Source organism: Numenius arquata, chromosome 10, assembly GCF_964106895.1.
Source record: "Numenius arquata chromosome 10, bNumArq3.hap1.1, whole genome shotgun sequence".
NCBI lineage: Eukaryota > Metazoa > Chordata > Aves > Charadriiformes > Scolopacidae > Numenius > Numenius arquata.
The window spans coordinates 39816515-39834229 of NC_133585.1; the positions used below are offsets into that span (position 1 = coordinate 39816515).

Consider the following 17715-nt stretch of genomic DNA (forward strand, 5'->3'; position numbering starts at 1 on the left):
TATAGAATTGAGAGTTATTATTGATTTTCCATTGTAAAACACTAGTGGACAGCAACAAGCTTTCTCTGAATTGGTAGAGTCATTAGGTAGGAGCACGGTTTAAATAAAAATGCGCACAGCAGCAAAGCTTGTCAATGTCTCTGTTATCAAGACATTAAACATAATTTCTTGAGACAGCAGCCAGATTCCATGATTAATGTAATGTTGAAAAACATAGTGCAGTATCCTGTAAGTGCAGTATCCTGTAAGTGCAGTGGCCATGATACAGCTTTGTTCTGAGACTGTAGGTGATTTGTCATGAAAAAATAAACATTTGGCAACATTTGCCACACAGTATAAATATTAGTATAATTGTAAGGTAGCTCTGAGGAGAGAGCATCTTTAGAAATAATTAATTTCCTATAAATAGAAAGAAACTATGTAGGGCATGTGACAGGCTGCTTAACATCATATTACGATAAAGGTTTAAATAGATAAATTCATTTTGTTTGATCTGTTTTGTCAGTATAAGGTGGGAAAGTGCTGGGATAATTTTTCGGATACTTGTCAGCATATCTAATTAATTACATTTTTTTACATTAGGCAAGTAGTAGGCTTACAGGTTTTCAACGCGATGAAAGACAGTCGATAGCCTAAAAAAAATGCTGCAAACCGTCCATCCATATCATAATTTGCTGAATCAAAGTGAATCTTTGGAATCAGCAGCTTCTAAGGAAGAGATGTTACATGCAAGATGACAACTCAGATGTCTTAGGTCATATGAAAGTTTAAGCTTAAGCAGTGGGGTGAGAGAGAAGCTCTGATCTTACATACACTAAATTTTAATAAACTTCTTGAAGTCCTCTGAAGCATGCCTTGTCATTTGAGGGTCTAGGTATTTTTTTATGTAGATCTGAGATTCAATCAGTCATCTATTCATGCAGCACCTTCTTTTATTTTCTTCACAGAAATTACTTTCTTGGAATATTTGTGGAATAAATTGTAAAAGACATTATCAGCAGAGGATTTTCGAATATTGGTGTGAAGAGAATGGTTTTGAAAAATATCTTATGATGTTTACTGTATTCCTCTGCTTCTGGGGCAGCAGTCCATGCTGTAAAGTTGAATGCCTGGTACATCCTCATAGCCAGAGTTCATTATACAGCACAGGATAAAATTTCTAGTCTCTTTCTTTTCAAACTTGGATTATTTTCAGAGTGAAGAAATAACATTAGTGGCTGTGTGCTTTTTATTTGTTGGGATGATGTTCAGATTAGAAATGAAACAAGGTCCCCTCAGACTGTGCCATTCAATTTTAGCAGCCCAATGTCACCTTGATATAAGGACTGTACTGTTTTAAAATGATAGCACAGTGGGTAGTATTTGCCTCCCCAGACTTAGACATCCTCCACAATGTAGATATCTATATTTGAGCTAGTTGTCTAGACTCCCTTTAGTCAACGCAAATAGGTCAGATGAGTCACACTTGTCTTAAATATCTATTTTAGGATATGATGAATCGTGCCCTGAAAGTGCTTATTTCTCTCCATTGACTGTAAGGGGGGACAGTTGAGAGAACAAACTCACTTGTCTGTACTTATACATGTCCAAAATATTGTGAGATTAATCCAGTCTGATGTGTACCAAGAAATGTAGTTAGGAGTACTGAGTTGAAAAGTTTTAAGTGGGTTTGGTTTTTTTTTTTTCCCCCTGGAGAAACACCAGGTAAGCAAGTAAGAGGCAGAATCATTTTAATCATCTTCGAGTTCATGTGCTAATCTGTAAGCAGGCTACCGCATTCAAGAGGTACCTTCAAGAAAGCTGGAAAGGGATTTTTTACAAGGGCATGTAGTCTTTTTACAAGACTAGGGGTAATGGCTTCAAACTGTAAGAGGGGAGATTTAGATTAGATATTAGGAAGAAATTTTTCACTATGAGGGTGGAGAGACACTGGCACAGGTTGCCCAGAGAAGCTGTGGCTGCCCCATCCCTGGAGGTGTTCAGGGCCAGGTTGGGTGGGACTTTGACCAACCTGGTGTAGTGGGAGGTGTCCCTGCACATGGCAGGTGGGTTGGAACTGGATGATGTTTAAGGTCCTTTCCAACCCAAACCATTCTATGATTCTTCTGGAAAGGTGCTTTACTGCGTAGCAGGGATTTCATCACTGTTTCAAAGCAAACAGCAGTGAGGGGGATGCATTTCCCTGATTTGGGTATTATGTGAAAGCTGAAGGTGATTTGTCTTTGCTGTGGATTTCACAGGCCCAGTTGCGAGTGCTGTCTGTGCTGTGCTAATTTGATAAGCTATTTTCTGAAAGACCAAAAATATTGGTTTTATACTTCGCTAGTATGATGACTGTTCCCGGGGTTATTTTGTGTTAAAAGAAGTATGTCAAAGAACAATTTTAAAAGTGTATTCCTACTTCTGTAAGATCAGTGGGAGTAATTAATAACCACTCCAGTATAGTAATTACATAGTCAATCATCTGGAGTATTGATAAGAGTAGAAAGATACTCCAATATTTGAATGAAGCATAAGGGGTTTTAAATTAGTATTTTCAGAAGAAAAATACTGGTGTCAGTTTTTGAAAAGTTCATGGGTAATATGGTGGTCAGTCAGTTACCAAGGATTTTTTTTTGTGTTCCACAAAACATGAAGTTTCTGGTACATGTGAAGATTTCTTTTTCACATATCTGCAGCTCATTTTTATTCTACACCTTGTCTCTGCAATTAAAATACCAAAATAGCTGTCATTCCTGTGTGATTCTTGTAGACTGAGTTAGCAAATGTTGCTTGAGGCTACAGGAAGGGAAGAAAAGCCCCATAGTTCCCTCCTAGAAAAACAGGTTTTGCTGCTGTTTAGTACTTTTTTTTTTTTCTTGTGATACTTGATTTCACTAGCTGTGAGACTGCACCTTGTAGGTTTAGGGCATTTATAGTGTAGATGCTTTTTGAGTAAATGGTTTTCTTACTTATTTTGTGTTCTTTAGATACTAGTGTTAAAGGTGTTCTTTAACTATGAAAGATTACCCCCACCTTGTAGCTGAGTGGGGAAAAAAGGTAGTGAAATATAGCTAGAGGTTAATAATTCATTTAAAGTTAACATATGTACTACAACAGTGCTGCAGAAATAATTTTAGCCAGTGTTAGGAAATGTTCTGTTTTGTTCTTTTCTTCTTATTTAGTCTTTTTATAGCTCTTCTTCATAATATTTTTTGCTTGAACTGCCTTTGTATTAGTCATATACCTACTCACTTGCCAAAGCAGGGGTCATATTTTTTTGAACTGCTGGTATCTTCTTACCTTAACTCCCTGTCCCTGCAGGGGTAAAAGTTATATTTAAAGAGTAGGTCTGTGGTCTTTGCCTGTATTGTAGCAAAAAATGAAAAAGCTACCATCTTTTCCACACAAGTTTGCCATTTTATGGTAGCTTTCTGCTACACTATCTGCAGTCTTTTTTTGTTAATAATTTTCTAGAAAATGGCTCAGCACCTTTTATTTATTTTGCACCTATTTATTTTGTTTATTTAACAATGTTATTCCTTTGCACCGCAGTTGTTTTAAAAACACCAAATGTATTTTTGCTGAGTAATCCTTTTCTTACAGGGATTATAAAATTTTATGCCATATTCTAAGACAGCATAGATAGGTCAGGCTTTAATTTTTCAATTGGCTCTTACTACATCCCTTAGAAAAAGTAGCTAGACCAGTTTTACCGGAATCCTATTACTGTTTTTTAGTTTCATCCTGTATCTTATTTTTGTCATTTATCAGACAAACTCTTGCATGCTGTAAGATTAGATATAGTCCTTGCACTCTGAACATGTGGTGGTATTTTAAAGGGAGAGAATAAGTCAGCTGTAATACACGTCGCACATAATGGCAAAGAAACAGTGCATTTTGGTTCAGTCTGATGGTCTCATCGCACCGTGAGAGCATACCAGTCTCTGACCAGCTTTAACCAAAGCTGAAGTACGTTATTTAGAAGTTCTTACTACACATCGAATAAAAAGTATAATAGCATGAAATTGCCACTGTACATCAAACAGCTTAGTTCTCCTAGAATTCAATACAAGCAGAGTTTACTATTGGATCAAAAGAAAAAAAAATCAAATGAAAATGGTGATTGTAAGTGACAGTTATCTGGCAAATGGGAACTGGCCAGATGTCTCTTCCCTAATGTCTCGTGTGTTCGCTTGTTGTCCTTGTGTAGTTTGTAGTGTGTATTTAGACGGAAAAAGATACTGGAGATTTGGAAGAGCATATGTTAATGTGGAGTCCATCAGATTTTTAATGAAAATTTGGTCATTTTCTTACCACTTTAATAATTTTTTAATAATATTTCTGTGAGATGTTGTCTACAATAGCAGGACCTTGTTCCTACCAATATCGTTTCATCTTCGGTGCCCTCCCTATCTCTTCCCTTGCGCTAAGGAAGAGCGCAAATACTTGACTTGATTCATGTGGCCACCAAGTCATGGCTGCATTTTCCTTCACACTACTTTCCAGTCTCCTTAGAGTTTTCTGCTTGTTGTATTCCAGTTCTTCCCTGTCTCCTTTCTCTTCCTTCCTCCCATGCTAAACCACTGCCTCCTGCAAATGTATTTAAAGGCTGAAATGCTTTTGGTCTGTATCTGTGCTCCCTGCACCCACACACATACCGACACAGAAGGTATAAAATGCAAAGATAAAAAAGATCCCCCAAAACAATCAGTAGGAGGTTTACGTAAAATCACAGTGGCTACTGAGATTTTTAATTCTTCTTCAATATCTGATATTACTGAGTATTTCATACTGCCTTACTCTTGACCATATTTCTCTTGTAATTTTCACTCTTGCTCTCAAACAAGTAAGGACTGAGACCAAGGCAGAGGGTTTTGCACCCAGAATAAATCATTTCTGGAACTCCAGCTTATAAACTATGCTCCACCTCTGTCTTTCCTCTTAGTCCCTTTCTGCCAATAAGATTGCATATCAGAACGCTAAATAGGAAGAAATCTCATTTTCTAATATGTGTGTCATTATATGCATGTTGCTGAAAGGGAAGAGTAGCATAGTTGCTTTCCTATACAGTTATATGTGGTGCAATTTCTCCCTTCTGGGGTTTATGTTGAGTTATATCTTGTAATGTAGTACAACATCAAAGGTATGATTGAAGTGCAACATTTTGATTGACCCAAAACAATTTTTTTTAAATGCACATTAGCAAAAATTGCCATTCTCATTCAGATTGAAATCTAGTCTCAAAATCTCAAATATTCACAGAGAAAAACTGTCATTCACATTCCTTTAACTTGTGCTATTGAAGGCACAAGGAGATGCCCGTGATTCAGGTTACCATCCAGCTAAATTGAGCTGTTGTACAGCATTTGTTCAAAACAGAACAAAGCACCTTAATAAGCCTCTGGGCTTGGGTCACAGGATGTTGTGTAATAGAATATATTCAGATATTCACTGGTGTTTGCTGTTCCCTGTCTCAGATTATGTGTAACCCATACATTAACTGTGGGCTTCTCATGGTAAAACTTGGAAAAGAATTCACTAATGTTAGCAAAAAAGGGAATATTTCCAATTGCTTCTAGTCAAGTGAAAGTAAAATTACACGTCCATGTGGTTTTATATCTCTTGCATGTGGAAACTACAGTACCTTTGTAGAAGATGTTTTCATTGCTTACATTGTTATCCAGTTACATGATCTCATGATTATGTAGCAGCTCATCAGCAAATTCTACCTCATTTTCCCCTGTCTGGTTTAATAATTTCCTATTCTCTGATTGGAATATGTTATGAGGTTATTTAATCAAAACCTTTAGTTTAGTTGTATGTAAATGAGATGTTGCAATGCAGAACTTGTGATTTCCTCACTGCATGAAGTCTGCATATTCTGGATTTCTTTTTGCCAGCCTTTTCTAACACTGCACCATTGTTGCTTACTCAACCATCCTACCACTTGGCTTGTGCTGACAATGCCATACAACGTCCACAGCTTGGTCTATGTTGTTTAAACATATGACAACAAAACCTTTTCTGATCTGCAGTCAAAACATCTCTTCATTAAAATTCTTTGCTGTTTTGTGGCAAAAAAAATTGTGAAAAATAAGGCAATTCATACATTAAATACTCTTACCTATCATGCTATCTAGTAGTCAAGAGCTACTCGCAAAAAGCCCTGCTAGACCTTCATACACACTTATTTCTCCATCACTTCTTTCCTTGCTGGTTTCTTTTTGGTGCTTTTTATCTGAATACATTAGATGTGCACTTAGTAAAAGAGATGGTGGAGCATAAAAGCAATTAAAAGGTCCTTTAACACCACGATCCCAGTTCTTAAAGTACAGCATTGGAGACTTCCATTCTGCCTAAGCTCCCCCATATTTTCTTTTTGCAGAAGAATATGAGCTTTCTCAGTACTTTGGTTTTAACATTCCAAGCATATTTGCGTGTGTGTGTGTGTTAATAGTCTATTCCATGTGTAGGAGGGTGCAGGATAATTACAACTATTGCTTGGACAAGAGAGCTACTAGAGCCTGGTTGCTTGCATTTATTTTTATTTCAAGCTTAGTCTTCCAGATTGATTTTCTGAGGTTTAATAAGGAGTTGAATGTGAGTTAAATCTTTGCAAATGTACTGGTAAAATCTGTCTCCCTTACCCGTTTAGCATTAAACACAAAAATCTGTATTTGAGAGCAGTGTCACTCTGGTTGAACTTCATTGGTATGAGGTCAAACTTTACCAAATGCTGAACATACAGTGCAAAAATGTAAACCCTTGTTCCTCAAAAACCAAGTTTTTTAAAAGTAGAAGTCAATTTTCAAAGCAAAGTCAGATTTTCTGTCTTGATAAAGTCTCTCAAACCTTGCCCTTCTAGAGCAACTGGTGTTAGTAATAACCATACCACTGTCCAAGACTGTGTTTACTCTGCAATGTTTTAGTGTAACTCCTATCAACACTAGCAAATACTGAACTGTGAGCTTATTTCTTAACTGATAGATAAAGGAGAAACTGTTTCACATCTTTTTTCCTTAGAGGCGTATGCAAACACTGCTTGAGTTTGAATATTCTTAGTAGAAATACATGCTGTCCTTGGTTTGAACGTATTATTCTTCTGTTACTATTTAGCATTTCTTACTAGTAGTAGATGTACGGTAATTTTGCGGAATGGTCCAATTTATTGTAAATAAGCATTTTACAAGCAAAGGATAGGCACAATCACAGAAGCTGGAGCTGAAAGATGGTGTTGTGATTAGACGTGTGTGGATGTGTGCGCGTTACAAGTAATCTGTGAGCTTTACACCCAGCAATCTTGATTATAGGCTTAAGGCTAAATTCCTCTCTACTTAAATATACATTTGGCCAAAGCCAACCCCAAGTGTTACAAAGATTCCTGAAAATCAGCATTAAACACTTAAAAGGCAAAGGCCCCATGTGTACATGAAACATTAGAACACCGACTGGAAAACAGTAATCAGTTCCCTTTAATTTGAAGTTAAGAGTTGGGGTTTGCATTTGGTTTTGGTTTGCTTTTGAAACAGCAGATCCTTCAGTGAAGGAAAGAAGATTAGAAGCCTGGTAGGAAAGTGGGTTGATCTTTTCGCAAGTCTAATTTCCTCATGACTACAGGAGCACACTGAAGGCAAAGAGCATAAAGCAGCAATATATCGTGTCCTTTGGTCATAGAAAAGGAGGAGAAGTGGCCATTGTGCCTTAGTTACGGCTGTGCTTCTGACAGCCCTTCAGCTGTCACCTTCCACTCTGCCTCCCATCTTAAAGTTTGTGTTTGTGTCTCTCTCTAGCTCGTAAGCAGGAGATTATCAAGGTTACGGAGCAGTTGATTGAAGCTATCAACAATGGAGACTTTGAAGCTTACACGTAAGTTTTCGCATTTTGGAGGGAATGAGGAGAGTTGATGTATTTGACCTTGTGTACGTAAATATATAAATATGCATATTTATATATGAGTGCGTGTTTTTGTATTTATGTATTGTTGAAGTTAATTCTCAGATGCCCCCAAGAAACACCAGGCATGTCCATTGTTGCTTTGCCCCTGCTTTACACAAGCCTGCTTGCCGATTTCAGAGGAGCTGCTCATGTAAATCCAATGTACTGCTCTGCCGAGACAGGATCGTAATCCTGAACCAAAATATGCAGTGATCAATCTTGGTGTTCAACAGTAAAGTCATGCTTGTGATTTAGAATCCAGAAAACACAGCAGAAGCCTGTTTTAACAGAAATTTTTTATTGTATGTAGAGATTGATATTAGCTAGAATCCCATTTGTCCTTCAGAGCGTGAAAGACCGCATGGAATTTAGGTTCCACCGGCCTCTACTGAGCACTGTGCTGGGAGAAAATGGACCAATTTCTCTCTCCACTTTTCTCTGCAAAACTACAATTCTATCATTGCTTCTCTTCTTTTCCCTACCTCAAAAAAAAAAAAAAAAAAAATTGAAGAGTAGAAGAAAACCCTTCTCAGCATTTCTTTTGGTCTTCTGTGTTTCTCTGGGTGGGTTCTACCCTGTTGCAGCACAAGCCTCACAGTTCGACAGTGACACTGCTCGTGTCCTGTTTGAAGACTAGGCAGTGCTAAACTTTACTTTGATATGATCACAATAAAACCTTTGTTGTACAAATGTCAAGTGGAAACTTATGCCAAATTCTTACCTGAATTTTTTCAGATTAAAAAAAAAATTAAGTCTTGCTTAAATAATGATGTGAGACATACAAAATACCCTTTGGATTGCACAGAAGCAGTTTTCAGAGTCACAGGTAAAAATTCCTGCTTGTAATACCATTGACTTTTGGAGCCTTCTTTGGCAGTCTTTTTTTTGGTCGAAAGATGATTTATATGAAATGTAGTCCACCTAAAGTAGGCTGCCAAATTAACTAATTTAGATGAAACCAGAACTCCATTGCTTCTCCCCCTTTAAGTTCTGTTCGTTTCTGGTGTGATGGCACAGGTGAGTAGCATGTCCGATGGGAATAAAGGGCACATTTTAAAAGTAATCTCTCCAAAGTTGTATTAGATAACTGCATGTGTTTATTACAGAATTTCCTCTTTTTCCACAGAAAAATCTGTGATCCAGGCCTTACATCTTTTGAACCTGAAGCTTTGGGTAATCTGGTAGAAGGGATGGACTTTCACCGGTTTTACTTTGAAAATGGTAAAAATTTCTTTTCCAGCCCCACGTATCTTCATCTGTTCCTTGTGATTGTGTTTCTCCAGTCTAATTAGCATTGTTGTTTGGGAGTTAATTGATTTGGGCGGTGGAAGGGGGTGTTATTTTTTCCAGAGTTGTGCTATATGTGTTTTTCTGCCTGTTTTTGCTGCACTCATTCACACACCATAGGGCACCTCGGATAGCGGAGGAAAGTTTCGGGTACTTGGAAAGAGAAATTCAAGATGTATAAAAGAAAAAACAAACAAATCGTACCTTTTTTTTTTTTATTATTTCTGCATTGGGGAAAAGAGAAAATCGTGCTGTGATTATACTTAAAAGAAGTCACTAAATTTTCTGATTATAGTGATTGCAACTAACAGTCAGCACTTCCAGTGAGTATGTGATGTATTGGGAAAGGCATTGTAGCCACTCAGTCTATACTGTTGAGGATCTGATCAGCTGTCTTTTTTTGTACTGGTGTGTATCTTTGTGTATATATATATATATATATATATATACACACACACAGGGAAAAATCGATATATATTCTCTCTCTGATAGTCATGTCAGCTATAAAAGAGAAAAATTACCCATAGGGTGGATTTAATAAAGTTTTTGAGGATCATGTAATGTTGGTAACCAGTTTAGAGCAGCCTTGACTCAAAAGGAAATAAAATATTGGAAATTAAGATAACGCTTTATCTAGTAATTTCTGAGAAATGTCTGAGCATAAAATGGGATTATCGTATTTCTAAATTCTCTTCCATCTCCAAAACAGCATTTTCCATATTTTTCCTTAAAATGTTTCCTTTCATTACCACTGCTTTTTAGTTTTCATAGGTACCAGCACTTAATAAAATATGTCACAAGAGTGAGTTAAAAGCTGAATATTTTTAGCTGAAAATATTAAGTACCAATGTCATCAGACACAGCAGTGAAACAGAAGTATTGGGAAAACTCAGTTGGGAAACTCAAGATGGTGGCACCTACTTTACTTAATCCACGTATGTGCATGGATTAAATGATATGTACTGTTAAACATTTGGTTGGCTTTCTTATAGGAAAAGGGAAAACATACTTTAAGCTGTGACTGTGCTCGTTTCTGCAGTGTACTTGAGCTAGTTGTCAGTTGTTACCATCCGTCAACAGCAATTGTGTTGCATCTGCTAAGCTTGAGATTTTTGTTTTGTAAAATGGGGTGAGACGAGTTATTTTGGCTTATGTGGAGAGAATGTAATTTATCCTCCGTGTGTGTGTTTGTTTCCTAGCTTTATCCAAAAGTAATAAGCCAATCCACACCATTATCCTCAATCCTCACGTCCACCTTGTGGGTGACGATGCTGCTTGCATTGCGTATATACGGCTCACGCAGTACATGGATGGGAGCGGGATGCCAAAGACTATGCAGTCAGAGGAGACACGGGTCTGGCACCGTCGCGATGGGAAGTGGCAGAACGTTCATTTTCACCGTTCAGGGTCACCAACAGTACCTATCAAGTAAGAAACAATTCAGACCACAAGTTTAAACTATGTAGGTCAGACCAGGTAGTCTAATAGCAGCTTTTGGCCTTAAAAACTACGAAACCGCCCTCTTGATAGTGTAATTTCTTGTGGTCATTTATGCGGTGTGTATTATATTCAGTAATGTGCATACAGTATTGGTGCAAATATTTTTAAAACAATGCTTTTTATTGTTGTTTTCAACTGTGATGCCCAGTGATCCACTTAAGTCCCTGAACTGACAGCATGAAGAGCAGCAAAATGTTTTAATGTAGATATGGCTTGATACAAGTCACATGAAATAGGATTGGAAAACCTGAGATAGAATTTCAGGAAAACCTGAAAAAATAAAAAGCAGTAACATGGAGCTGTTAGAGCTGACCGGAAAGTTCCAAGGAAAAAAGTATCACTGTTCTGAAAAACTGAAGTTTGAGTAATATTTGTTGTGATTTCCAGCCACCTCTACTTACTCAGGCCTAATTATGTTCACTGCAAGTTGATTTTTGAGCCAGTTTCCATATTTACTTTGTAAATCAAGTCATACAAGTACCTATCACGTTCTTCATCTGTTCATTTGGGGCTCTCTGTGTGCCCTTTCCTCCCCTCGGAGTCGTACCACAGCTCAACCTGAATTCCTTCAGCCAGATTTTCAGTCCCAGCACACTCCCAGCTGCAGTAACAAGGGAAAAAGTCATGGCTTCTTCGAGAGGTTCTGCTCCAGTCCTTTGCTGTTCTCCTGCTTGCAGCCTTCACTCCTGCTGCTGTGTCCCCCAGAGCCCAACCTCACCAACTTATGGCTATAGGTTAGGCTGTTTCCAAATTTGGCAGCAAATTAGTATAGGCCTTGCTTTGCTCAGGGACAAGCCCTCTCTATAGGATATAATTACATTTGAGTGAGGTGTCTTAATGTGGACAGTGGCTGAATTCCCTTCGTGTGGATGGTAAAGATCTTAGACTTCATCCTTTGAACTTTTACATGTCCCATATTTTACTTCTTGCAACGCTGTTCTCCCATATGAAATAATACTTGATAAAGTCAGGAACATGATAGAATGAAGTGTTAAACTTCAGTGGGGATGGATTTTTTTTGTTTTGTTTAAGAAAAAAATAATTTGATTTCCTAGTGATAACTATTGTATTTTATTTACAAATGTGAAACCAATGGGAGCAGGAATCATGTCATCCTTTGTTTTTCACATTCCAGCTGCACTGCCAGTGTTTAAAAAGATAATACTATAAAAGAGCTTAGTTTTCTTGAAACGCAGTGTTACGTAGATTTTTTGGTGTTTTCATAAAGGAGTGTTTTGTCACAGGGTCTGACCTGGGTGTATGTATAGCCAGAAAGCGTAAGGGACCAGGTTCACCTGTCCCAGTGCACCCTGTAAGTGTTTATAGCAGAATGACATGAATTGGACTGGAGAATTATTTAATCTTTTCCTTTGGGGTTTTTTTCCCCTCTGTTTTTTGAGGAAGGGGGGGAGGGGTGTTGGGGGGACGTACTTTTTTTTTTTTTTAACTCAGCCATATTTATAAGGAACCAAACCTAAAGAGAAAAGGTAATTTATGACACTCAGGCGGCAAAACCAGAAGGCAACAAAATAGCCATTTTATTAGTGTTTTCATGGAAGATTATAGAATTTGCCTGATACTTCCCATAATAATTTGTTCAGTAATACTTTATATACTGAATAGCTGCTTCTTTTTGAGGCACAGTGTTGTAGCAGGACCCTCAATACTTAGTTCGTGCAAAATGGACATGTGCGATGGGGTGCTGTGTGCTGCTGTTGCCCCTTAGAAGCAGTGCCAGTTATTTAGGATTCGTGTCATGTCAGTTCTTTACAGCTGCTCACGCTCTCTAATAAAAATAAGGATTTCTGGGGTGGCTAAGGATGGAAGGAGAAGCAGCTGAGAGGTAAATTTTTTTGAGACTGCAGGGTTGTGTCTCAGCCAGGTCTGAGCCTCTGGGGCCAGGCAGAGGAGAGTTCAGGATTGCCAGAGGGTATCCCAGCTGAAAAGGTCACTTTTCTGTAGCTTTTGAGGAGCAGCGGCTCAAAAGCCTTAGAGCACAGCGGAGGCTTCGGGAGAGATGCTCTGAGATTGCAATATGGCCCTATGTAGCGCAGGCAACAGTATCACATAAATCCCTTACCTAACCCTCACCTTGAACTCAGAGGGGGGTTCTGGACGTGCTCATGTCACTGTTGTAAAATATCATTGGTCTCATGGTTAGAAACCTTACTTTCCAGTCTTAATTTTAGTCGTATTCAGTGTATCCTTGATTATTCTTATTTCATCATTCCCCTGTCCTGGGGATAGGTATGCAGACATGACCTGTTTTATATGAAGTCAGACTAGGTCACTTCCCACCTTCTATTTTTGTAGAGTGAATAAACAATGCTAACTTGATTGGCTTTTTTTGATAGGATCTCCATTTTCCTGGCTACCTTAATAGCTCTTCACTGCCTTTTTTTTTTTTTTTTTGGTTTGCGGTTTGTCTTTTCATTTGCTTGGGTTCTTCTGAAATATTGTGTATATTTGTGGTCAGGACTTGATTTAACTTCACAATATTTTTCTTTTCCCTGTTGAGAATGCCACACCTGCTATTCTCAACCTGGCATGATTTTTCCACTTCTGTCATTGTCATCCCATCAGCAGATCATCCAAGACAGCCGTGTATTTCTCCTCAACTGTGGTTTCCAACCAATGAGTATATGGAAACTTCTGCTGAGTGTGCAGTTTTGTACTTCCTGTTGTTACATGTAACATTTCTGGATTACCCAGCCCTCAAGGTTATTTGGTTCTTCTTGCACAATACTCCTGTTTTCCTTTGTATTTATAGTGCCTTCCACCAAAGTGTACTACATGAGATCAGTCCTGCCCGTGTGCTCAGGTCATTGGCAAAGCATAGCGAGTCTCCTCTAGGCTGATAGTTCCCCTTTCAGCCCAAGCATTGTCATTTTTCTTTTAGTGATTTTACATGTTCTTTCTTTAATCCCCATCTTCTCAGGTTTAACTGGTAGATTCCCATGTAGCACCATGGCAGAACTTGCCTTCTGTAACCCCTCCTGACCATCTTTTAGACAGTCTTGAACTTCACTTTTGCTTTTCCCAGCCGTGTACCAGTAACTCCGTTTTGGTACCTCCAGTACTAATAACTCTATTTTGGAAAACTATAGAAGAAATTTAATTAAAATATTGTTCTACTTTATCCTTTCTTTCTTTTCGCGTATTTGAAATTTACACAGCCCACAGCTATTTATTTAATTACTACCAATACACAGTAGTTACTAATGGCACTTCCATAATAAAAGAGTATCTTGCACATCATGTCTGAAGAAGAACATCAAATCTATTAAACTTACAAAAGCAATTGTAGCTGTGAACTGCTTTTGCAAACGTAGTATCCTAGATTATGTCAAATCAGTTGCTGTGCAAGCACAGTAGCTTATTTGTTTTCAGGACTACAGTAAGGAGCGTGCATAAATCTAAGGGCAGAACTGAACTCTTCGGTAGGTATAGGTATATGGAAGTGCTTCCTTATGGCAGATAATATTATTTAGAAAAGATTATGAGCACAAATATGTATCAAGTTTAAAAATAAATGTTATTTGTTGTTTTTGCTGCGAGTCAGACGAGAAACTTTGGTTTCTGTCTTGTCCCTTGTTTCTCTCGGAGTGCTGTGACTGATGGTAGGAAATGTTTCTCTGTATTCCATGTTCTTAAGAACTTGTGTGAGTGTTTCTGCAGAACTGTGTCTGCACAGACAGAGAGAGTGGACCTGCCTGGTACAGGCAGTCAAAGGGCTGTTGGACCTAAAACTGACTCCCAAACCTAAATTCAGACCAGAGTCTTATATTCCCTCACTTATCACACCTTACACTTTCTTATACTTTCTGAGTTAAATACCAACCAGCAGGAAGACTTAAGTAAAGAGTTTGTTCTGTGTTTGTACAGTGCTTAGCACAGCGGGACCCCAGTCATGACATCGGCCCCTAGATGCTACGGTAATACAAATGATATTATAAGCTGAGTTAGTTAACTACTTGCTTACATGTTCCTTTTCTTTTGTTTTCTCTCTGCATACGGCTCTTGCATGTCTTGCATGTAAATGACATCTGGTTCTTTCTTGATACTTGGTTCAATTTTCATATGAGAATCTCAGTCTGGGGCAGTGTCTGTAATGTATGTGCTGAGGAAGTAAGTTAAACCTGGAGATTCACACCTGAATTCTGCCCTCCCTCCTTTAAGAAATGGGTTAAAGCACTTTGGCTTCCTGCCTCAGTTTCCTTTTTTATTTTAACAGCCTCTCTGGCATGTTGTAAAGATGGAAAACATCTGTAAAGTGGTTTGAAAAATAAAAGAATGCTTTGCCTGAGCATTTGGGGTTTGTTTTCCCTTGGTTTTCTTCACAATATTGTGTGAAATGATCTTGATAAGTTTGGTTTTTTTTAATAGTATTGGCTAACACTTGAGCATGTATTGTTATCTGGTGGTGATGTTACTTCAGTAATGGCAATCTTTTCTTTTTTTTCTCCTTCTTCCTAGCTAAAAGTATCAGCGGTGCCGCTCTTGCATTTTCTGTACCCAACGCACCTGGTTGATTACCATCTTGGCCATCCCGTTCTCTTCATGCATGTTTCTGAGTGCATGAAGTTGTGAAGGTTCTTCATGTAACACATTTGTGATGCACCATGTTGCTGTATATTCCATCTGTACACTGTTAACATTTCAATGAAGGTGATGTTCCATGCAAATAGAGAATAACAAGGCATAAAAGACAAAAAAAAATTGATGGACAACAGTAGATACAGAATACATTTGTCACTTTCTCCATTTATGCCAAGTTTTGACAGACAACTTTAAAAATATCCTGTTTATTAAAAAAAAAAAAGAAAAAAAAAAGAAAAAGTACATTTTACCCTCTCTTTTTAAGAACTGTTTTTTGACTCCTCCTTTTCCCTTGAGTCCTAGGATTTTGCTTTGGTTCTGGTAGGAATGGTTAGGATTTCCGCTGGCAGCTCCATTACTGTAAAACAGGTTTTTATTACAGCATGTAGATGGACGAAATCACTGATAAATGTGGAAGTGATAATATCTTGGCTTTGTACCAGCTGAAGCCTTCTTAGTTTATTAGTCTATGTAAACTGGAAAAATCTCATCATGTGCTGGCTTGGTCACTTCAGAATTAACTGTCAAGGTTCTGGTAAGCCAGCAGCTTCTTTTTTTCTTTTGAGTCTTTACCTTTGCTTTCTTACTATGCGAATTGAAAATTTCTATTGGACGATTAAGCAAAATTAAAAATTGTAAGGAACTAAGTGATGACTGAGGGCAGGTTTTGAGGATTAAAATGGAAGAATAGCAAAAGATAGATTTTTATCGCTTTTAGGGTGTACTGTAAATTTTTTTAAGGAGGCTTTAAAAAGTATAAAATTTTGGTTAAGCTATAGACCAGTTGTGTGGTTGATATACTCGGGAAATATTAGGCCTTAAAAGCTTAGTATGAAGAGTTTATTTTCTTTACACTGCTGCTGTTGCTTCTCTGGAAATATATTGTGGATGCACCAGTTTTCTAGCAAGACTCCAACACTTCACCGCAGATTTATTTCTCCTCCCTCTTCCCCCTCAATCTGCTCTTGGTTTTCTGAAGACCCTCACGCGGCGCACAGGACAACAATCTTTTCAGCATTACCAACTCGGTTTGGTCCTTGTACACCGCGTGGGGAATGCTCTCCGTGTCACTTCAGAACACAAACTTTGTCACAGGGACTATTTTTCTTCCCTTATGTTGCTGTGAAAACACGTCCGTGCAAGCATTTAGGTTTATCCCCTTCCATTTTTAATAGAAAAATACAGGGATTGGTTATTTCTTGGGGTTTTTTTTCCATTTGTTAATTGTTGTTACCAACAGGGCTAACTGTTTTCTGCAGCGCTGTATAGTGCATGATATCTCAGTCAACGTCCTTTTTAGCGGTTAAAAATTTACAACTCGGCAGCCTGAAGTTTTTAAAATGGGAAAGCTTCCTAATTTGTATCGTTTCACCTTTCTGTGTTGATTACTAATCAAAAGCAGTTCTTAAACATTTTGATGTTGTTACTAGTGGATGTATGGTAGATGGATTTAAGCTTCTCTGATAATTACTACATGATTTTAAACAATATATATTTAAAATAAGCATCTACAATAAATGTGTTGAGCCATATTAACCTGCCAATGGGATCTGTGAAAAAAGTAATGGCCTCATTTTTTTTTCTCATTAATTTCTTTACACTTTTTTTGTGAAGCGGCTATAAGTGGCATAACTGTATTTAAAATTAACAAATTAGGTGTAGGGTGTTTTTTTTATACTTCTAACATAGCATGTGGTGTTGACGTATTACTGTAGACCAAGTTTGTCTTCCACACCAAGACGTGAGGAAATTGTGATTTGTTCTCTCCACCACAATTGAATTATACACTTCTGTCATTTTGGAACACTGCAGTTTACCATGGGACACAGTGTACATATTTCTTGCCATAATGGTAAATGATTGATATATTTAAGGATTAATAAATTTGTGATTTCTGCTGACATTGTGCTTGTGTGTTAATTTCCCAATTAATTGTGATGCATTGGAAAACGTGTGGTGTCTGTTTGAATTAAGAAGTCAGAGACACAGATGCAGTTTCTGACGAGCCAGATTTGCAGCTTGAAAATGTGTTTGCTTTTTGATTTGTTTTTTGGCTAGGTGATTTGTCTGTGGGTCCTTCCTGAGGACCCGGTCGTACACCGTTTATGCTGTACTTTGTTGATAGATTTTGCACATACCTGGTATTTATAGGTCCGTATTTAGAAATGTTTTAGGTAGTTTGCACATTTCTGTAGCTGCCTTGCTGTGATTCATATGCTCAGCCTGTAACCCAAGATACTGTGAGAGCAGTTATTATACGTTTAGCGTTGCCATAAAATGCATTAAAGTCCATAAATAATTACCATTTAAAATAATGCACCGGTTTAAAAGCTTTCTTATATGTCTGTAGTGATTTTAGGCTCTCTGCTGAGAACAGTCCTTTATCCCAGCAGAAGAGAAAGGAGGAGAGGA

The 17715-nt window shown here is 37.8% G+C and overlaps 1 protein-coding gene across 12 annotated transcripts in view; it reads left to right on the plus strand.

The window, feature by feature from the left end:
- Positions 1–17199, plus strand: part of CAMK2D (calcium/calmodulin dependent protein kinase II delta) — a 160575-nt gene extending 143376 nt beyond the window's left edge. For 6 of the 12 annotated variants that reach the window (XM_074154318.1, XM_074154324.1, XM_074154316.1 and 3 more), the window contains 5 exons: positions 7773–7848; positions 9044–9138; positions 10404–10632; positions 14590–14639; positions 15181–17199. In XM_074154318.1, the coding sequence (XP_074010419.1) occupies positions 7773–7848; positions 9044–9138; positions 10404–10632; positions 14590–14596 (407 nt within the window). In that variant the 3' untranslated portion in view covers positions 14597–14639; positions 15181–17199. Of the gene's footprint in view, positions 1–7772; positions 7849–9043; positions 9139–10403; positions 10637–14589; positions 14640–15180 lie in introns of those variants that run through there. The other 6 variants (XM_074154317.1, XM_074154329.1, XM_074154322.1 and 3 more) reach the window with 1 other exon arrangement.
- Positions 17200–17715: the final 516 nt, after the last annotated feature.